Genomic DNA, 23,929 nt, shown 5'->3' with positions numbered 1-23,929 from the left:
TTTTTTCAACACACACTTGACAATAAGGATACTTGAATTAATTTTTTTTTTTTTTTTCTAAAATATAAATAAAAGTTATATAATTATTTTTGAAGTTTAAAAAAACCAAAAAAAAAAAAATTTGCGTGGGTTGAATAAATTTGTTCGTTGCCAATGGTATATTTACTCTTTAATTTTGTCTTTTTTTAAATTTAATTTTTATAAATTTACACAAAAAAATAAACTCATAATTTTCATAGTAAAAATGCCTCGATTATCTTTAGCTTATTTTTTTTCTAAATTACAGAATCCCTCGGAAATGACAAAATTCAATTTAAAAAATGAAAATAAAGAATGACTGAGTATTTTTTTTTTTATTGTTTAATTTATGTTTTTATTATTTCCTTTTTTATTAAAGCTTTGACCTTGATTTAATCACACCGACGTCCGGTTGCACCTCGCCAATATTTCACGGTCAATACTGCCACATTTCTCGGCTTCTTTTTTTTTTTTTAAACAACAATAAAAGTGAAATATAATGTAATGAATGAACGTAATGCCTGAGCAATCATGCATTATTTAAAATTTGCAAATGCCAAAAAAATTGTTTAAATACTACGAGCTTTAAATGTCTGCTTCATTTAATTTATTTTAATTACTACTTATGTATATAAAATATTGAAAAAATTAGAATTTTGGCGAAATTATGCTTCTATTATTTCAAACAACAAATAACTATCCTAAAAGTTTAAAAATTTAATCAATTTAATAACCGAATTTTTTTTATTTTTAAAAAAAAGGTTTTTCAAATTATTAAAAAACTAATTTAGCTTTAATTTTCATATTTGCGTTTACTTGTACATACAACTTTTATGTCACATAAAATTTTAAATCTCCGAATTTATTTTAACAAAAGTTAGACAATTTTTTCGAATATATTTTTCATATCGGTGACATGGCACGACTTGTCATTCACTTAAAATTTTTATTCCAACTTTTATTGCATTTTACTTGTTTATTTTTTCTATATACTTTTGTTAAAAAATTCAACTGTAAAAAAAATATAATATAAAATAAGTAAAAGCGAATATTTATAGTTATTTTGATCAACAAAGACACACGCGATCACAGACCAGGTGCAGGCTCCCTTCGAAATCGATAGACTAAACCAACGTTATCTAAAAATTTCATTTTTAAAAATTCAATAAAATAGTTCATTGACATCAATGATTTATATTTACATCACCTTTCATCTGGTATTCTAAATAAACCAAAAAAAAAATATATTTAAAAGCAGTTTGTTAGTTTAATTCTTCATCTTATTTTTTTTTTTTATTACCTAAACGCATCTCGGCCTAGTTTCTTTGATTTTTTTTCTCCGAAATAACGTATACACAAACACCTGCATCTTGTCTATTTTTGAATAGCTAATTTCTACCATCGACCTGATTGAATATTTTTTTTGAAAATAATATTTCCTTTGCATATGCCATCATGTTACAAAATGTTTTTTTTTTTTTAATTTTAATTTTATTACTTTTTTCGTATTTTTAAAATTCTACAGCGACATTTGGGCGTTTAACGATAATTCTAGAATGACATGGGAAGGTTAAATGTAATAAAAAAAAAATTATTAGCATGTTTAGATGGGAAATCAAGGCAAGCAAGAGAATGTAAACAAAAAAATATATTAAAAAAAATTTCGAAGACATTGCGTCATTATGTGTCTGCTATTATAAAATGTGTTAATAACAAAAGTGTAAATTTCTTCGTGACTTAAAATGTATTTTTAAATATTCCATATCGATAAAAAAATTATCTTTTTTTTTTCATTATCAGTAGAATAATAAAATTAACAGAAAAATATATTTTTATTTTAAAAATCATCAGTATATTTATTTTTAAATATGATGTATTTATACCAATTGACATGAAAATTATTTACAAATAAACAGATATGAAAAATCTACTTTAATCTTTTTATATCATTTTTTTTTTTAATGTTTTTTTTCATATTGAAAATATGTAGATAGACAAACACACACACAGAAATTGTTGAATTTATTTCGGTCAAGAAAGTTTATTATTTCAAGAAAGGAAAGTTTATGAAAAAAAAATAACAAAATGATGAGTAAATACTGTCAAATAAAATTGGGTACAAAGTCCTCAAATTACCATAATTAAATAGTAATATATTTAACTTTATTATTTTATATTTAATTATAAACAATTTATCTACATCCTTATTTACCAAACGTTTGAGTATCTCATTATCATCCTAAAGAAAAAATATAATAATAATTTATTATGGTATCTAGTGATGAGTTAGTCTTGATTGATCAACATTTTAATGCGAAAATGATGTCACTATTTGCTTTAAAAAAAAATAAAACTCCAGTATTATTATTGCCTACATAATTATTATGAAAACAGATATATAAATTGAAAAAAATATAATGTCATTTTTTATTTTTAGATGAGCAAGAACGAGTGCAGAAAAAGACTTTTGTCAATTGGATCAACTCTTATCTATCCAAGGTGATGATAAAAAAAAAATAAAAATAATTATGTAGATGAGAGAGAAATTCTGTTGTTGTCTTATCCAATTTTTTTTTTCGTCAAGAGAAATTCTAAAAATAAATGAAAAATATGAATAAAATCAGCCCCAAAAAATCACCAATTTTCAATCTGTCGTTTGGATTTTTTTTTAAATTTTATTTTTAAACTTTTGTCTTATTTTTGATACCGATCATGTCAAGAGCTCTGGATAATGTACAAACTTGTGAACCCAGAGGCGGGTATAGGGCTGTGCCTGGCTCTCGATTCTCATTGTTTCCGGATCCTTCAAAAACTATACTCACCCCAGAATATCGTGACATGCATGCCATGAAAGTAGCGTGCTTATAAATACTCTTTTTTATTTGAGATATATGTATAAAAAAATAAAAAAATAAAATAAGACAACCCCTAACCAGACTGATCATGATGATGTGCACCAATGTCTACTTTGATTTATCTGTAAATTTCATACGACTCTTTGAAAACAATTTTTTAATCCTTCACTATGTAATTTTCTTTTTCAAGTTAATTTTTTTCTCTCTCTTTGCTTAATTGTTTAAATAAATAAATGATTTTTTAATGTAAAAATATAAACATTGCAGAGAATTCCACCGATGCGAGTTGATGACCTCATCGAAGATTTAAAAGATGGAACAAAACTTTTGGCATTATTAGAAGTTTTATCCGGTGAAAAATTGGTAAATAAATTATTAAATTTTTAATTGTTTATCAACGCTAATTAGATGATAATTTAATATTTTAAATATTTTATTTTTATAGCCCGTTGAGAAAGGAAGAAATTTAAAACGGCCTCACTTTGTCAGCAATGCAAATACTGCACTGCAATTTTTACAGAGCAAAAGGGTAATAAAAAAAAATTAATAAATTGATAAATAAATAAAAATAATTATTAATTATTTACAGAGTATATTTTATAATGATAATTTTTATTTGTTTAGATTAAATTAGTTAACATCAATTCATCAGATTTAGTCGATGGTCGTCCACCAGTTGTTTTGGGTCTGATTTGGACCATCATCCTGTACTTCCAGGTATGTTAATCAAAAAAAAATTAATAATTAAATAAATAGATAATTAATTGTCATCCTAGTATACTAGCAAACATTTCGCTGATAATGTATTTAGCACATTGAAGTAATATTTAAAAAATTTGTCACACAAAAATCACGAAGAAAAATAAATTAAATAGTCACTTTGTTTTTGGATAAATTCAATATGTTAAAGATTAATTAATTTTTTTGCAAATACACATTCACATGTAACGTTGATTATAAATTAATTTATTCTAATAAACAAGCTACGATCCAAGGATCGAGGACGAGTAAGTATTTTAATTACATTCAACGAAGTAAGACAAAAATTCATTCACTTGAATGTTATTGAACCACAATCTGCATGAATTATTATCAGTGTAATAATTATTTTTACAATTAAAAAATCATTGAAAATATACATTCAATAAATTTTAATATAAATAATATTTTTTTCTTTCTTAAAACAATTTTTTTTTTTGACATAAAAAGAATTCTTTGATGTTAAAATTTTATTTGCAATTAAAGCACACGGTTGTTTACAACTGTGAATAAGTTTTTTAAATTTATAATAAAATATTGAATGATAATTTTATAGATTGAAGAAAATACCAGAGCACTGGAATATCTTGGTCAAACTTGGGGCAGTCAAAGTAGCCTTGAGAGTCTTGGTTCAGTTGCAAGTGAAAAAAAACGTTTGAGTAGTGAAAAATGGAAACAGGGTGCTCGTAAAACATTATTGCAATGGGTAACAAATGCACTGCCTGAGTGAGTATAAAAAAAATAAAAATTAATAATAATTTTAATTAAATAAAAAAGAAAAATAATGAAATTTAATTTTGTTTAATAATTTTCAGAAATTCTGGAATAAAAGTTCGAGATTTTGGTGAAAGTTGGAGAGATGGAAATGCTTTCTTAGCTGTTATTGATGCGATAAAACAAAATTTAGTCAGTATAGCTGCAATGAGAGAAGAAACAAATCGTGCACGTTTAGAAACTGCATTTAATGTTGCTGAAGGAGAATTGGGTATTGCTCGTCTTCTTGATCCAGAAGACGTTGATGTACCTCAACCAGATGAAAAATCAATAATGACATATGTTGCACAATTTTTGCACAAATATCCAGAACCAAGATCATCAAATTCCGAAACATTAGCAACAATACAATTGGATTATGATTCACTTTTAGTTTGGCTAACTGATCGTACTAAAAATTTAGAAGATTTAGATAAAACTCATTCATTTCCATCGAGTTATTCAGAGTATGTTACAGCAAGAATGGAAGCTGATGATAAATTTTTAATTTATAAAAAACTACAAGCTCTAGTTGATTCACCAAGTATGATTAGTATCACTAGAGATTCATGGAAAAGTGTTGAAATGTTGTGGAATAAAATGGAACATTTATTGATGAAATGGTTATGGCTATTGGATTCATCACTTCCAGGTGAAATTGGTGAAACAGGCAGATGGCTGGCCCTTGCTGAATCTTTGCTTAATTCTGACGATGATATTCCCGACGAAATGAACGAACAAACTGCCAGTATAATATCAAACAAACTTGAAGATCATAAAAAATTCTTCCTTGATTTACCAAGCATGACGGATAAATTTCTTCGAGCTAAAAATTCATCAATTGCTCGACAAATACCTCAGGCACAACTTGACAATATGGCAAGACGTTTTAATATTTTGCCAAAATCAGCTGCAAAGCGTAGAATAAAATTAAAATTCCTTGAACATAAATGTTGTCTTGTTGCTTTTCTTTATCTTGTTGAGACAAAATTAAATAGCTGGGGTGTTAAATATGGTGGCGAGGAAAAAGTTAATCAGCTACTTGAACAATATAGAACATTTGTATCACGTAATAAAATATTTCAAGAATTTCAAAAAGCCTATTTGGATATGCAACAAGTTGTTGATGAGTATAAACGTGAGGGTGATATAACACGTGAAGAAAGTTTAAATATTGATAGATTTATGCGTGAAACAGCTGAAAAATGGAAAAATATATCAATGGATTTACGTTGTGTTCAAAGTATGCTTGAGGAAGTTGTTACATACTGGCGTCGTTGGAGTTCAGCTTCAGATGAATTTGAAGTTTGGCTAAATCGTGCTGAGCCTGCTCTTAATTTTCCTGATGAAGAAAAAATGGAATTCTTTCAAGACATCAGTGTGTGGAAGGATAGGCATCAACAATTGTCTGATACAGTGAGCTTTCTCATTGCAACATCTGACGATAATATATCATTGTCACTACGTGATCGTTATACATTTTTGTCAAATCGCTGGGATCGTTTATTTTCTGAGGCAAAACAATACATGCATGCTGGTGATTTATTGAGAAATAGAAAAGATTATCGTCATGGTGTTGAGACACTTCAAACATGGCTGAGAAATGCTGAGGCAATATTATCAACAACACAATTATCATCAACAGAAGAAATAAAAGCATATGGTGAACAACTTGAAAAATTAAATACAGAAATTGAAAGTATTGAAGAATTATTTAAAAGTATAAGTAAAAAATTTCAAACACTTATTCAAGATTTATCACGTGAAGAAGTTGACAAAATGATGAATACATTAAAAAAAGAAAAAGAAGCATTGGTCAAGGTAAGAGCATTAATACCAATGCAATTACATCTTTATCATCAATTGCTTGTTCAACAAGAATCATTAGATGCAGGTCAAAAAGAAATATCAGTATGGCTTGATGAAGCTGAACGTCTTCTTGGTAGTATAAATCTTTCTGGTGGTAGAGATTCTGCACTTGCACAGCTTGAACGTCATAAAGCATTTTTTTCAAGAACATTGTATTACAAATCAATGCTTGAATCTAAAAATAAAGTATTTTCAAGTATTGTCAAGGCTGTTGATACTCATGCAAATCCAGAAACAGCTGATGGTGGTATTGAATTGAGAAAATTAAATGAAAGATTTTCCATTGTTTCACAAACAGCACAAATAAATGAACAACGTCTTCAAGAAGCTGTAAGATGCTGGAGTAAATTCCGTGATTGTGAAAGACAAGTTATTGATTGGCTGACAACTGCTGAAAATTTATTAAGTGACAGAAGAATTGACAATCGTCAATCAGTTGATAATCATAAAGAATTTTTTGGTAAAGTCAATGAACGTTGGATACAAGATCTTGTAAATGCTGGTCAAGATTTAAGAAATACATTGCCAGTTGAACAACAAACACCAATTGTTGACACTGTAAATAATCTTCAAAAAAGATGGAAAGATATTTTGTCATTTGCACCACTGCATTTAATGCGTCTTGAATTTAGATTAGATGAAACAGCTTTCGTACAATATCTCAAAGAAATTGAGGTTGAAATTAATTCTGAACAACAAGCATTAATTAATAATGATGATGTTGATTCAATAATGCAACGCAATAAAGAATTCTTTGTTAATCGTGGAATTGTTTTAGAGGTAGAACGTTGTTTAAAAAATTTAAAGAAAATAAGTACTTCCTACAGTCAAATGAAGCCAGGTGATAGTTGTCTTCAAGATGCTGTTGCACAGGCTGAACAAATGTGGGAAGATTCAGCACAGAGAGTTGAAACAATCAGGGAACAATTGCAACAAGTACCAGAACAATGGGCTGTTTACAGAAAAAAGTATATAAAAAAAATAAAAAAACTATTGTAATTTAAAACAGAATATTTTTATATTAAAAAAAAAAAAATGTTTGCTTTTTAGATTCGATGAAATGGTGAAATGGATGGATCATGTTGATAGTACCCTACAAGCAATTTTGAAGGAAGTCAATTCCCTGGAAGAATTTGAAAAAGAAAAATCCGTATTTCAGGTAAAAATATATCAAATAAACTTTGATATAAAATAAATTATTTTTTGCATTTTATTTGTGTTGTGCTTACACATGGAAAACAGAAGAAAACTCTAACGGTAATTTAGCACGTTATATTTGGATTTAAATTGAATTATTTAAACCTATTATCCACATAAAATACTGTAGACTTGATTTGAATTTTTTTTATTTTTATTTTGTGTATGTGAATTTAGTAAAGAATCCCTGTGTATGGTTTTTTTTCTTTTTTTTGTTTGATCGCCCTTGTAGAAAGTTTGCCAAGATGCTGACAATAAGAGGGAAGCAATGAAATGGCTGGTTCAAGTGCTGGATAATTTAACAACAAATCGACTAGATGAAGAGGCTATTGAAGAACAAAAAAAATTAGAACAACTTATAACACGTTATAAAAATTTAATACCAACAATTGAAATAACAATGACAAAAACTGATATATTTACAAAGAGTTATACATACAGAAAAGAAGTACGTGAAGTATGTACATTATTGACTAAAGTTAAAGAACAATTGGCTGTTGAAACAGCTCCAGAAGTACCAACAAAATTAAAAGATGCTGTAGATCAACAAGAAACACGTTTAAGTCAACTGGAACAACAACGAGCAAATATTGTTAGTATGCTTCAACGAGGAAAAGATTTATTAAAAGATCAACATGCTCCACCTTTTGTATCATCAGAAATTCAACAACTCGAGTCATCATGGAATGATACTTATGGACAGAGTATTGAAAGTCTCAAGACTTTAAAAAGTTCTCAAAAATTATGGGACATTTATTATGATCAAAAAGAAGAGCTAACAAGAATCATCAGAAATGCCAATGAAGAATTGGAAAAAGTTAAAATGCCAAGTTTTTATAATGCAAATAAAGTATCTTCAGATTTGATAGCAAAAAAAGAATTATCATCAAAATTAAAAAAAGAATCAACAGAATTAATGAAAAGATTGCGAGAAACTCTTGATAAATTAGATCAAGTTGTACCACCTGAAATAAAGCTAACGATTCGTCAAGAAATAACAACGATTGAGCATATTTTGGAGACGACTATTGAAACAGTCGAGAAGAGAGTTTTGTATCTCGAGGAAAATGGGGCAAGATGGGCAAAATTCCAATCAGAAATGTCAGAGTTAAAACAATGGGCTCAGCAAAGTGCTCCACAAGTAATTGCAAATGTTCAAGATGCTTCAACTTCACCCGAAGAACGTGTAAAAAAAACTGACCAATTACAAAAGCAGATGTCTGAAAAAATGACAGTACTGAGAGTATTAAAGGAAGAGTCAAAGCAGCTTATCAAAGGTAAAAAAAAATTAGATAAATAATAATTGAATATTTTATTGTTTTTTTTTTTTTTTGAAATTTATTTATTTAAATCTTTTTTTTTTTTTCTACAGACGAAGACAACAGTCAGGATGCAAAACAATTAAATGCTGAAATTCATGATTTACAAAATACAATTGATAATTTAAATGCAAATATATCGAGTGAAAAAGATTTGGCCACGAAAAATTTAATAACTTGGAATGAATACGAAGTGGGAATACAAAAAATAAAACCCTGGATAGAACAAGCTGAATCCCAAGCCGCAACAATTTGCTCAAAACCCACGACTCTTTTGCAAGCCAAGGACATGTTACATGTTGCAAGAGAATTTGAAAAACAATGTGAAACAAATTTACCAAAAGTCCAAGAATTATCACACGTTAGTCAGAAAATTGAGGGACGAACAATTGCTCCAGATGAAGTTGATGCTGTTTATACACGATGGAATTCAGTTCATGATATATCAATTCAAACAACTACTAAATTAGATAAACTCGTGTCATCTTGGACAACATTTGAAAATGACGCTCAAGACTTTAATGCATGGCTTGCCAAAAGTGAACAAGTATCTCAAGTTGAGCCAAATTATCAATCACCAGAATCTATTAAATTGGAAACAGATTTAGTCCATTTAAAAGATTTTAACAAAGAAATTTCCGACCGTCAAGCTCAATTAATATCGTTGACTCAAGTTTCTGATCACATAAGTCATGGTTTATCGATGGAGGGTGCTTCGAGTTTAAAATCGCGAGTACAAGAAATGAAATCCAGAGTTAGTAAACTCGCTGATACCGTTCGTCATCACATTAATTTAGTGTCCGATTCATTATTGGCAAGACAAGAGTTCCACATGAAAATATCTGATTTTGAAAATTGGATGGCACGCTTACGTACATCAATTGCTGAAGTTAGTGAAGTGAATATGGACAATGTTGATACAAATCTTCAGGCTGTTCATGGTTTTCTCCAGGAACACTTGGAGAAACAGCCATCATTCTCAGCAATTTATGAAGAAGTAAAGCATCTTTCGGCTCAAGGAACATCTCAAGAGGTCGAAAGTGTGAATGAAATTTATACAAATTTAGCAGAAAAATATAAAGCACTTGAGAATGATCTACAACAACGGAAAAAAGGTCTTGAAAAATGGGGAGAATTATTAAACTGGCATAACGAAACAAATGCACAATTAAGTCATACAAAATATGAGCTTGATGCCAGAAAACCAAGTATTGGAGAGCTTGAAAAATTATCAAATGAATTGCAAAGTGCTTACTCTAAAATTGAATCATGGAAAGAACATATTCCAGTAGTTGATAACTCAATGGGAATTCACATGCGAAATAAGCAAGAAAAACCTCTGACAGCTTCAGCACTTATTTATGAACTCGAAAGCAAAGTGGTAGTATTAAAAACAGACATATCATCAAAACGAGACAAGCTCGAAAATTTGGGAGCACGCTGGGATAATTTCCGGAAGATCCAAGAAAAATTAACTGAAGATATTGTCAAAACACAAGCGTCACTTCAAGAAATAACGATGGGAGTTGATACTTGTGAAAAGCTATCACCAGCTGTTGAAGCAATTGATGATCTCATTGAAGAGCATCAACGACATGAGCCTAATAAAGAACTTTTACATTGTGAAGGAAATAATTTAATTAAAGAAGATCAAAAAGCAACAACAAATGTCCAAGTTGTTGTTTCTTCTGTTGATGCAAATTGGGAAAAAGTCAATGAGTTATTGAAAGATCAGCGAAAAAAATACGCAGAGATGCATTCTGCTTGGACAAATTATCAAGAAGCAAAAGAAAAATTAATTAAATTTATGGAAGATTCACAGAATTTACGTCAATCAGCAAAAGAAATACCTAATGACGTTACTCAGGCAAATGTTGCATTGGAAAAACACAAACGTGCATCAGATGTTTTGAAAAAAGGAAAACAATTTTTAGAAAAGATGGATCAAAAAGCACAGCAGTTAATTAAAGAAGCATCATTAATGCCAAATTTTAAGGTTGAAATTATAGAAAATGATTTGTCAAAAATTAGAAATCAATACCAAGAAACATATTCGGCAATTGTTGAAAAAACACAGTCTTATGAGACTCAAGTTATTATTTGGAAACAAATTGAAGAGGCAAAATACGAACTGTCAAGATGGCTCAGTGACACTAACGAAGCTCTGACATCGTCATGTGAAAGATTGACTGATATCGAAAATGGCCAGGCAAGGTTATTACGTTATCACGAAGAATTACCAAATTACCAACTTATTCATCAGGGAATATCTAGTAAAATTGACCAATTAATTAAAATAAATAATAATTCTTCTATGCCAACATTAAATTCTCTCAAAAAACTCCTTGAAGAAGAATTTGTTGTTGTAAAAGAAACAGCAGAAAAGCTGGCATCTTTAACGTCCAGTCTTAATGAAAAAGACAAGGATATTCGTAAAAATTTGAAAAAATCAGGTGATCAAATATCGAAAATACGTGAGGATATAATTAAATGTGATGATTTGACTGGTGAAAATACAAAAGTATTAGCTAGAATAAATAAGTGTCAAGAATTAAAAACAGAGCTTAAAACTTGTTATACTACTTTGGAAGAAATTGCTAAAAACATTGAAAATGCATCAAAGACTTATCCAGCAATTGAGAGGTCAAGCTTACCAAAAGAACTTCAATCTCTTAAACTGCGTTGTGAAGGTGTTGAAAATCATGCAGACAAAGTTAGTGCAACTCTCGTGGCTTTCTTGACAAAATTATATCATGAAAAATTCAGTGGCTTACAGAGAATGGTTACAAATCACAAAGAAAAGGTTCAATGGTGTGAACCAGAACAAAGCAGTGATCGTTACAATTTGGAAGTTAAAATGGCATCACTGGTTGACGTTGAGGCAGGAATAAGAGACTGTGAGGCGAGAAAATCAGACACTGACAAATCTCTTGCTCTATTAGAGACAGTTGAAAGTAAGGAGACAACATCTGCCCTTAAAGCTGAACAAAATAAAGTCGCTGCTGATCTTGAAACACTCAAAACAAATTATGCAAAAATAAAATCGGTTCTTGAAAGAAATATTGCACTTTGGCAACATTATGAAGTAACATCAGAGAATGTAGTAAGTTGGTTAAAAGAAACTGAAAATAAAATACGAAGTGATGGATCAGCCTTGGTTGAACTTGCTGAAATTGAGGAAAAAATTGCAGAAATCGAAAATTATCAAAAAGTAGTCAATGATTATAATAAAGAAATTAGTGAACTGACAAAATTAAGTGAAGATATTTTAAAAGTAAGTCCAGAATCACGAGTATCTCAGTATGTTGGCCATTTGACAACTCGTTACCAGTCAATCCAAAAATTCATGATTCAATATCACGAAAAATTAAATGAACTGAAACAAAGTAGAAGTCAATATAAAGCTCACGTTGAAGAGCTTGAAAAATGGCTAGATGAAGCTGAACAAAAGTTGAAAATATTTGAAGAAATATCAGGACCAAAAGCTATAACATTTTATCAGTCAAAATTAAAAGAGCTTAAAGCTTTTAAAGAAAATAGAGAAAAAGGCCAAACAATTCTGAATAAAACAGCTGAAGCTGGGGAAGCACTTTTTTCAAAAATAACACCAGATCAACGTGAAGCAATTCGTGGAGAACTGAGAAATCTAAGAAATCGTGTTGATGCACTTACAGATTTGTCAAGTGTAATTTATAAAAAAATAGAAAATGACATGATGCACAGATCATCTTTTGAAGATAAATATTCTCAAGTGAAACAGTGGCTCATTGATGCTGGAACAAAAGTGGGTGACAAACAAGTTCTTCTGCCAACATTGCAGGATAAAAAAATTGCATTAAATTCATATAAAGCTATAGCTCAAGATGTCAATGCCCATAAAACTATACTGGAACAACTTAAAGAACGTTTTGGCAATGTGTCTGATGAGGAAGCAAGCGGAATGTTGAACAATGTTATTGAAAGTTATGACAATTTGTCAGAAAATGTTGAAGGTAGAATAAGTGTTACAGAAGCTTGGGTTCTTAATCATGAGGCATATCTACAAACATTCGAAAAAACCCGTGACTGGTTTAATACAGTAATCAATGATGCATCACCACTACTAGAAGACCTTGCAATTGAAAGAGATTCTGCAAAAGCAAAAATTACACAAATTGAAAATGTCCTCCAGAAAAAAATTGAGGGTGATCGTCTTCTTGCAGAATGCAATGATCAAATGAATATGATTTTAGAACAAACATCAATACCTGGTCATGCATTATTAATTAAAGCGTTTGATCAACAGAAAAAAAATTGGAATGACTTTTTGGCTCAGTGTGAAGCAATGAAAATAAAATTGAGTAGTATGTTTGATAAATGGACAGAGTTTGAAAAACTTGTTGAAGCACTAGAAGCCTGGACCAAGCAAATGGAGTCTCGGGTTAAAGATCAATCTTTGAAGAGTACTGAAGAAGCAAAGCGCAATTATCTCGAAAAACTGAAGAGCCTTGAAGAAGAAATAACAGCCAAAGCAGTTGATTTTAATGCAGCTGTTGAGCAAAGTCAAGGCATTGAAGCTGAATCTGAATTATCAACACGTATATCAAGACAAGCAACAAAATACCAAGCAATTAAAAATCAGGCTAAAGAAGCTGTAGCTCGTTATGAACAATATGTTAAAGAGCACGCTACTTTTGATGAAAAATACAATCAATTTTCTGATTGGATAAAAAATGTACAAGAAGAACTCGGAAAACATCGTGAAATTGTTGGTGATTTGTCTATACTTCAAAGTCGCCAAAAAAGTATTCGTGATTTAGGCGACACAAGGACAAAAGAAAATCCAAGATTTGAGTCAGTTATTGATCTTGGTGAAAAATTATATGTTCATACTTCGCCAGATGGACGAGAAATTGTTAGACAACAATTGAGAAATTTACGAACACTTTGGGATGGATTTACAGAAGAGCTTCAGTCAGCCACGCAAAAATTAGATCAGTGTCTCACGCAATTTGTTGAATTTTCACTTTCACAAGAACAATTAACTGCTTGGTTACGAGATGTTGAACGTGCAATGCATCAACACACTGAACTAAAATCTACACTCGAAGAAAAACGTGCTCAATTACAAAACCATAAAATAATGCATCAAGAAATAATGTCACATCAAGGTTTGGTAGAATCAGTTTGTGATAAAGCACAAAAACTTGTTGATCAAACAAAAGATACAACTTTAAACGTTTATCTTCAATCAATCAAGCAACTTTTCCATAATATTGGTACAAAGTCACAAGATCTTCTTGGCAACCTTGACGATTGTGCTGACAAGCATAATAAATTTAATCTTCAGTGTAAAAATTTTGAAGACTGGTTAAATATGGAGAAAGAAAAATTAATAGATTGTAATGACATAACTGGTGAAAGAGCTGATATAAGCCGACGAATGGCAACACTTTCACTTTTAAAATCAGGCCAAAAACAAGGTGAAGAACATCTAAAAAAACTCAAAGAATTAGTTGACATTGTGATAAAAAGTACAGCTGAAAAAGGCCACGCTGAAATACGCAAAGAAGCTGAATGTTCAGAGCAAGCATTGGCCCAGCACATGAGTGAAATTGAGACAGTAGAAGCCAAACAAAATGTTGCATTACAAAAATGGCAAGACTTTGAGAATCAGCTTGAAACTCATACAAAATGGTTTAGAGCGATGGAAGCTGCATTTAGAGATCAACAACTTCAAGCAAGTCTAAAAGAAAAAGAAGACAGATTGCAGTATTTTAAATCAAAGAAAGAATTAATTGTAAAACAAGAACAGGTGATTGATGAGTTTGTTGACAAATCACATGGACTTTTGAACTGTAGTGGAGTCGAGAGAATAAAACCAACGATATCCCAAATTAGTAATCGTTATCAGTTGCTTTCGGTCCTCAGTAAAGATGTCGTTGATAGATGCCAAGGAATTGTCGATGAGCACAAAGTTTATTCTGATAAATTAGAAGCTGTCAATGCTTGGTTAACGCCTCTGGAGCAAAATTTAATTTCTTTGAAAAAAGACGAAAGTGGAGCTGATTTAGAAGCAAAAAATTCACGACTCAAGGTTTTGTTGGCTGAAAAAGAACAAGCAGAAGCTCGTTTATCTGCTCTAAGTGATGTTGGAGAGAGAATTTTACCTGCTACCTCAGCTCAAGGACGTGAAATTATTCGACATGAGCTTAGACATGCTAGAGAAAGATGGGATAATTTAATGGAGGGTATAATCGACCAACAGAAAAAACAAGATGCTCAGTCATTGCAGTGGTCAAGCTATCAAGAAACACTACAACAAATTCTTGGTTGGCTAGATAATATGGAAAGGGCCTTGAGACAAGATTCTTCTATATCTGGATCAACTCTTCAAGAAGTTCGTTCAAAGATGCTAAAAAGCAAGGTAATAAGCGTTGATTAATAAATAATTTTTTTTTCAAATTTATCTTTATCGAATATAAAATAATAATTTTTTTTTTTTTAAGACTTTGCATCAAGAAATTTTAGCACACAAAAGAATCGTTGAGGCAATTTCCGAAAAAGCAAATGCACTTGTTCAAGTGACACAAGCACCAGCTGATATAAAAGAAACAGTTGCCTCAGTTTCAACTCGTTACGAACAACTCTCTGAAACATCACACAAAGGAATCAGCTATTTGGAAGTGTTGCTTGAAATTTTCCAACAATTTCACGATCTTCAAAAAATTTATCAAGACTATCAAAAGCAACAATGGGACAGACTTAGTAATTACACTGATTATAGTGGTAACAAAGCTACCCTCCAAGCGAGATTGGTCAAAGTTATGGAAATACAAGATGGACAGACTGAAGGAGAGCTTAAACTCAATGTTCTTGAAGAACATTTTAAGCAAAATGCTCCCAATTTACCAGCAAGATCCCATGAGTCTATGGAGAGAGACGTAACTAATCTTAGGTAATAAATGCATTTTTCAAACAAACTGTTATATTTTAAAGTCATTGTAATTTATCATCATGAGAATATTTTATCTATCAAGATTCGAGAACAAGAAGTTTGCAGCAGCAGTTACTGATGTTGTCCGAAAAATTGAAGAACGTATACAACAATGGAGTGAATATGAAAATGCACTTGAACGTTTATTGGCTTGGCTATCTGAAGCTGAAGCAATTCTTAAAAATTATACATTAAAAAATACTATTGAAGAAAAACAAGAACAACTGGAAAAATACCAGGTACGTAATTGCTTTGAGAAAAAAAAAAAATAATAGTTCAATCCTACGATTTAAAATATTGTCTAAATTTAACTGATAATCTAGTTAAATAATTTTGAGGTGTTTTTTTTTTTTATTTAATTATTAAATAGTGATTAACAGTAGTTTAAACTGTATGTATTTGATTTTACGATTAAAAAATTACCCCTCAGGAACTATTAAAAATAACGGAAACCAAGGATTCAGATGTCTTTGAACTAGTCGCAATTGGTGATCATCTGGAGCAAGTAAGAAATTTAAAAAAAAAAAAAAATGTCTAAAATAAAAATTGCAAGTTTTAGGAACAATGGCCTTTTCAATGATCTTTTTTTTCTTCGATCATCTTCATTGTTTTATTTTCAGTTTGGAGTGACTATTGGCTTTCAACTTTATATGCAATATTTTTATTTTTCATCAATCTATATTTTATTATTAACAATATCCTAAACTATTATTTCTACGGTGGTAAAATTTTTTTTTCATTATTAAATCTCTTTTTTTTTTTCTTAGTAATTTTAATTTTTTTTATTCAAGCTTTAAAATTATGTCATTTGCAATTTTAAAATATGGATAATGACATAAATTTATTTTTTAATTATTGAAATGATTGTCTTAATAATTCTGGTAATTATTTTTTTTTTTTTTAGTAAATTTTAATTTTTAATTTTATCCAGAATTACAGAGACAATTGTAAGATTAAAATTCAGTAAAAAAATTTTATTTAAAATTATTTCAAAAATTGCTTTAACATCTGCTTGTGAGAAAAAATATTTGAATTTCTCGAATAAACGCAATTGTTGTTGTAAAAAAAAAAAAAAAGGAATTTTAAAAAAATAATTAAAAATAAATATTAATTAATTTTTATATTTTATTTTTCAGTCATTAATAACGAATTTGCGTTCTCACGAGGCCGAGTTTGACAAAATGAGTGATGATTCATCAGAGCTTGTTGAGATAAGTGGTGAGACAAGATTTTCAGCAAATGTACAACAAGTTAATTCAAGATTTCAATCAATCCAATCAACTGCAAAAGAACTTGTTAAAAAATGTGAACAATCAATTCAAGATCACTTGATTTATCTCGAGCGTTATAAACAATGTACTGATTGGTTATCAGCATCACAATCTCACTATCAAATGACAACTGATACAACATCAGCAACAAAACAAGAATTAATGCAACACGGAGAAAGTTTACGTGAATTATTGTCACAAATTGCAGCTGGAACATTATTAGTAAATAATACAGTAGAAGCTGGTGAACGTTTATATTCATCAACTGGCTCAGATGGTCGTGAAATAATTCGCCAACAATTATTAGATTTACAGCAAGCTTTGGAGTCTCTTCATGATGGTGTAACATCAACTGAGCGAGAAATTCAAGTTAAAATATCTCGTTGGCTTGGTTTTAATGAGTGTAGTGATAATTTTGAGCAATGGTTATTAAAACTTGAAAAACAAATAAAACCAGAGTTGGAATTAAAAACAACACTTGATGAAAAAAGAATTCAGCTTCAATTATATCGTGATGCTTTACACGATATTCAAGGACATCAAGAGGCACTTTTTGCTTTGCGAGATAAAGCTGAAAATTTACCAGATAAAACAGATAAAATTGAAAAAGTTTTAAATGATTTGAGTAATCGACATGGTGAAATATTAAAAAGAGTACAAAGTTTTGTTGAAAAATACGAAGCAATTGTTAATAATCATCAACAATACAGTAAAGCTGTTTTAGAGACACACGAATGGATTGATGCAACTCACAATGCTGTTAATTTATGGGGTGATGCTGAGCTAGAAAGAGTATCACTTCATACAAATTTAGATAGATTAAAAAATTTACTTCAAAGTCTTCCAGAAGATGAGCCAAGAATTCAACAAATTCGTAGTCTCGGTGAAAAAGTTATACCTGGTACACTTGAGTCAGGACAAGTGAATATTAAATCACAAATTGATTCATCACAACAAGAATGGGAGAGTCTTGTTTCAGCAATTAAATCTACAATTGATTCACTTGAAAATAAATTACAACAATGGAATGAATTTGAAGCACTGAGAGAAAAATGTCTCGGTTGGATACGTGATACTGATACAAAGTTACATGCAGTTGATTTAAAATTAAATTTATCAGAAAAAAAAGAACAATTGGAAAAGCTACGTGCATTACAGGGTGAAGTACGTGCTAAAGAATTAGAAATTGATGCTGTTACTGAACGTGCACAACAATTAAATAAAACAATAACATCAAGAGCATCAAATATATCTGAGCTTGGAATTAAATATCAACAAATATCAAGTAAAGTTAAAGATTTAAATATACGCTGGCAACAATATGTTGCAAATCATCAAGATTTTGATAATCAAATATCAGCATGTACTGGATGGCTTGAAGGTATTCGTGAAAAACTTGCATATTGTTCAGATTTAAGTGCATCATCACAAAAAGATTTAGAAAATAAAATGGAAATAATTCAAGATTTGTTGCTTTATAAAGAGGATGGTTTTAGTAAAATTCAAGGAATTGTTGAATCAGCACAAGGTGTATTAGCAAATACAGCACCTGGTGGTCATAAAAGTATCAATGATTCTGTTGCAAAACTTCAAGAACAATGGAGTGTATTGGCATCAAAAATGCTTGAGACAAAAACAAATTTAGATGATTCAATAAATAAATGGGCTGGTCTTTTAGAACAAATACAATCATTAAATACAACTGTTGATTATATGGAAACATCTGTTCAAGAAATTATTCCTTTCCAAACGACAATGACTGAAAAACGTGCACAATTAGAACGAATAAAAGCACTTGAAGAAAAAGTACGTTGTGAAAATATTGAAGTTGAAAATTTAAAATCAAAAGTTGGTGAAATGATTGCAAGTGGTCAACAAGGTCTAGCAGCATCACAAGCACAAGATATATTAAATAAATTTGATGAATTATTTGAACAAATTAAATCATTATTAGCTGAACGTGAAGATCAATATAAAAATCATAAATTATATAAAGAGGCACATGATGATTTAATTGCTTGGTTAACAAGAGCCAGAGAAAAAATACCATCAATGAAACAAAAAACATTGAGTGATAAATTGGCAATTGATAATGCTGTTGCACCACTTGAAAGTTTATTAAATAAAAAAGCACAAGGTGAATTATTAGTTGAACATCTACAGCATACTGGACAAGTTGTATGTGCATCAACAAGTTCACAAGGTACAGAAATTATACAAAATGAAATACGAGCATTATCAGAAAGTTTTGATACAATGTTTAAAGATATTCAACAACAAAAAAATCAATTAGAAGATACTGTTAGTCAATGGCGTGAATATAAAGATGAATATGAACGTTTGAGTGATTGGCTTCAACAATTTGATATTCTTATTAAAGCACAAAAAAATTCTCTACTACCAAATGTTGCTGAAAAAGAAAAACAAGTTAAAGAAGTTAAAATAATACTGTCTGATTTATTAAAAGGTCAAGAACAAATTGATAAATTTAATGCAACTGCATCTGTTTTATTGGCATCACATTTAGATGCATATGTTAATAATCAATTGAGACATTTAAATTCACGTTATCAAGTACAAGTTAATTTATCAAAAGATGTATTAAATAAAGTTGAAACAAATTTATCACAACATCAAGAATATGAGACGAATTTAGAAAAAGCACGTCAATGGATTGATAATGCTAAACAAATAATTCGTCAAGGAACAGAAGCTGCATCATCAAGTTCACGTGAAGAACTTCAAGAACGTCTTGATAAAATTCAAGATCTTTTAAAAAAACGTGAAGAAGGCCAAAATTTAGTTCATTTAACAGTTAATTGTGGTGAAAAAGTTGCAAGAAATACACGTTCAGATGGACGAGAAGAAATAAATAATCAATTAAAAGAAATTCAAAATGATTGGGAACGTTTAGTTAAAAGAATATCAACAACTAAAGTTCATTTGGAAACAAGTTTATTACAATGGGCTGATTATAGTTCATCTTATTTACAATTACAACAATGGATTAATGATCGTGAAGCAAAACTTCAACAAGTTTGTGAACAAAAAGTAACAAAAGCTAAAAAAGGTTTAGTTGGTTTAAATTCACTTGCAATTGGTGAAAGAAAAGCAAATCTTCGTCAAACAAATAGTATTGTACAAGACATTGTTGCATTTGAACCAATGATACAATCAGTTACAACAAAAGCTGAAGATCTTCAACAAGCAAGTCCAGCAACAGAAATATCAATAAAATATGAAACATTAAGTAAACAAGCACAAGAATTATATGCAAAACAAAAAGAAACAGTTGAACAACATCAAGCATTTATTGACAGTGGTAATGAATTTGTTCAATGGATAAGAGTTGCAAGAGAAAGACTTGGTAAATGTTCAGAGCCAACTGGTGATAAAGAATCATTATCAAGTAAAATAACACAATTAAAAGTGCTACAATCAGAGCTACCAGAGGGTCAAGAAAAATTAGAAAAAGCATTGGAAAGAGGAAATGCTGCTTGTCAAGTTGCTGATACTGAAGATAAAGAAATAATTGAAGAAGAAGTTGCATTATTACAAGAAGAATATGATACATATGTTGATTCATTAAATAGCACAAAAAGTCTTTTAGAAATTGGAATTGTCAAATGGACAGAATACGAAGATCAATATTCAGATGCAAGTGATTGGTTAACACAAACTGAACAATTAGTACAACCATTTAATAAATTACAAAATAGTCTTGAAGAAAAGAAAAATGTTCTTGAACAATTTCAAGTTCATTTACAAACACTATTTGATTGGCAAAAAGAATTAGATCGATTGAATATGAAAGCACAAATGCTTCTTGAAACATGTGCTGATACGAGAATTTCAAATCAAGTAACTCAACTAACAACAAAATATAATGCACTTTTATCACTTGCAAAAGAAATAATGAGACGACTTGAATTACATTATCAAGAGCATCAACAACACAATACATTATATCAAGAATGTCAAGATTGGATTGATCGTACGAGAGACAAGCTAATTGAATGCAAAGAAATTCCTGCAACTTTAAATGAAGTTAATAATAAATTAAATACATGCAAAATAATTAGACAAAGCTTGGAACAAGGACAAAATAAATTAAGATATGCTTTAGAGTTGAAAGAAAAAGTAATTATGAATACTGAACACAATGGAGCAATAAAAATTCAAGAAGATACAGAAAATATTCGTGCTGAATTTGATAAATTAATGTCTGATGTTGAAGAGGCACGTCAAAAACTTTCAATTCGTGCAACAGCACTTGAAGAACTATCAAAATTACATCGTATTATTACAGATTGGATTGATGAAGTTGAGGGAAAAATACGTCCTGAAGAAACATATAAAAATGATTTAAGTGAAAAAAGAGTATTGCTTGAAAAATACAGAACAGTACAGCGTGAAATTCAAGGTCATAGTGAGTCAATTGATCGTTTAAAATCACGTCTTGCTGAAGATCCAAGTATTCCAAAGGCACCATATGAAATAACAATTGCAAAATATGATGAATTACGTCGTCTTGTTGTTGAAAAAATAAATAATCTTGAGGATCAAGTTAGAGAACATGAAAAATTCCAAATTGCTCAAAATGATGCAGCTGATTGGGTAAGAAGAATTAAAGTTGAAATTCAACAATACAGTATGACACATGGTGAAAAAGAAAAAGTAATTGAACGTGAAAAAAAAATTAATGAAATAATATCATCAATACCAAAAGGTGAATCATTAATATTAAAAGTAATTGATTTAAGTGAATGTGTTATATCATCATCAGGTTTTGATGGACAAGAAGCTATTAAACAAGAAGTTCGAACTTTACAATTAGACTGGAAAGCATTACAAGCACAAAGTCAAGAATCACAAAGAATATTATCAAATTGTATAACAATGTGGTCACATTTTACAACAGCAATGGACAGTATGAAAATATGGTTAGATCAATTTTCAAATAAAATTAATAATGAACAAACAAAAGAAAATAAAACACCAGAAGATTTAGTACGTTGTAAACAGCTTGTTGATGAAGCAATAAGACAAAAACCAATACTTGAAGAATTAAATGATAAATGTGAGGCGTTATTAGAAATAAGTGCATGTAGCTGGGCAAGAGATAAAACAGTAAATTTACAATCAACATATACAGCATTGTTAACTGATGCACAAGGACTTGTATCAAGAGTTGAAAAAAATTTATCTGATCATACTGAATTTTTAAAAGCTAAAAAAGAAATGGAAGATTGGCTATTAACAGCACATGGATCTGTTCAAGATTGTGTTGGTGTTGGTGATGCAGCATGGGCAAGTGATAAACTTGAAACAACACGTGTTGTTGCAACAAGAATAACTGGTGGTCAACATTTATTAACAACAGCACAAAATGCATTTGCTAAAGCAATTAATACAGCATTACCTGAACAACAAGAACAATTAAGAACAGATATGTCATCAATGAGATCAAGCTGGGAACAATTAAGTATGGATTTAAATACAGTTCAAGCTAAAGTTAAATCAATTCTCACACGATGGGATGATCATACTGAAGCTTATGAGAGATTTAAAAAATGGCTAGATGATACAGAAAAATCATTAAAATTATTACCAGATACCAAGGGTGAAATTGGTGAAATGAAAACATTATCAGAACGTTATCGTCATATACAAGAAGAAGTTAAATCTAAAAAAACAGATTTAGATCAATTAATTGAAGAATCAATTGAGTTATCATCATGGGCAAAAGATAATATTACCAATGAACAAGCAAATAGTCTTGCAAGTCGTTGGAAATATTTAGGTAATATTGTTGATGAACAAAAAGCATCAATTGAAAATGAAATGCAAGAGTATAATACATATCACAGTGCTCTTCAAGAAACAGAAAAATGGCTATTACAAGTATCATTTCAATTAATGGCACATAATTCATTATATATTACAAGTAAAGAACAAACACAAGAACAAATTAAACAACATAATTTACTACTTGATGATATTAGAAAATATCAGCATAATTTAGATGATTTAAAGAGTAAAGGACAAAATCAAATTGATCGTTATTTATCAGCAAATTCAACAATTCAAACAACAATTCAAACACAATTACAAAATGTTCAAGATAGTTATAATTCATTATTAAATACAGCAGTACAAATTAAAAATCGTTTAGATGAATCATTAGGAAAATTCGATGAATACGAAAAAACTTTAGAAAGTATAATGACAAATCTTGATGCTTATGAGCCTGATATTGCACGTGAACTTGAAGCACCATTGGATACACTTGAATCAGCTGAAAATAGTCTTGAAAGTGCTAGAAATCTTCATAATAAATTACAAGGTGAAAAAACAAGACTTGCAGCTGCTGTTGAAGCTTGTGAAGCTGCTGCTGCATGTGTATCAAGACCTGGTAGTCCACTTGATGCACCAGCAGTTCAAATACCAGTTAGAGAAGTTGAAGTTAGAACTCGTCTTGAAGATCTCATTGATCAGGTAAGCTTTTTCATTTAAATAATAATTTTTAAAAAATAAAATAAACATTTTAAAAAATATATTAAATATTCAATAATTATTATTTTATATTTTTTTTTTTTAAATTGAGTTTTGATTGATTTGTATAGTTACTAATAAAATAATAATTAATAATATATATTATAGCTTATGCATGTATAAATATAATAAATTTTTATTTATTTTTTTATTTTTTTTTATTATTATTTTATTTTAAATTTATGCAGAAAAATAAACAGAATACTGGTGACAGACTCAAAGCACTGTTGGCTGTTATCGAAAGGAAAGGCTTCTTAACGAAACTTAATGAAATGTGTGATGAGGTTTGCATTATTATTTTGTTTTTTTATATCTAATATGTTTATCTAATATTATGTGCTTATAAATTAAAATTTG

The 23,929-nt window shown here is 29.7% G+C and overlaps 1 protein-coding gene across 1 annotated transcript in view; it reads left to right on the top strand.

The window, feature by feature from the left end:
- LOC122860336 (nesprin-1) overlaps positions 1 to 23,929 on the top strand; it is a 67,202-nt gene that overhangs the window by 3,191 nt on the left and 40,082 nt on the right. The window contains exons 2-15 of the mRNA XM_044164121.1: positions 2,456 to 2,517; positions 3,141 to 3,236; positions 3,319 to 3,402; positions 3,498 to 3,590; positions 4,189 to 4,358; positions 4,448 to 7,222; positions 7,305 to 7,413; positions 7,500 to 7,511; positions 7,684 to 8,728; positions 8,830 to 15,176; positions 15,259 to 15,707; positions 15,790 to 15,985; positions 16,177 to 16,251; positions 16,883 to 23,515. Coding sequence (XP_044020056.1) covers positions 2,456 to 2,517; positions 3,141 to 3,236; positions 3,319 to 3,402; positions 3,498 to 3,590; positions 4,189 to 4,358; positions 4,448 to 7,222; positions 7,305 to 7,413; positions 7,500 to 7,511; positions 7,684 to 8,728; positions 8,830 to 15,176; positions 15,259 to 15,707; positions 15,790 to 15,985; positions 16,177 to 16,251; positions 16,883 to 23,515 — 18,146 coding nt within the window. The remainder of the gene's footprint in view (positions 1 to 2,455; positions 2,518 to 3,140; positions 3,237 to 3,318; positions 3,403 to 3,497; positions 3,591 to 4,188; positions 4,359 to 4,447; positions 7,223 to 7,304; positions 7,414 to 7,499; positions 7,512 to 7,683; positions 8,729 to 8,829; positions 15,177 to 15,258; positions 15,708 to 15,789; positions 15,986 to 16,176; positions 16,252 to 16,882; positions 23,516 to 23,929) is intronic.

Source organism: Aphidius gifuensis, linkage group LG1 (genome assembly GCF_014905175.1).
Source record: "Aphidius gifuensis isolate YNYX2018 linkage group LG1, ASM1490517v1, whole genome shotgun sequence".
NCBI classification, from domain to species: domain Eukaryota; kingdom Metazoa; phylum Arthropoda; class Insecta; order Hymenoptera; family Braconidae; genus Aphidius; species Aphidius gifuensis.
This window is presented reverse-complemented; position numbering and strand designations above follow the sequence as displayed.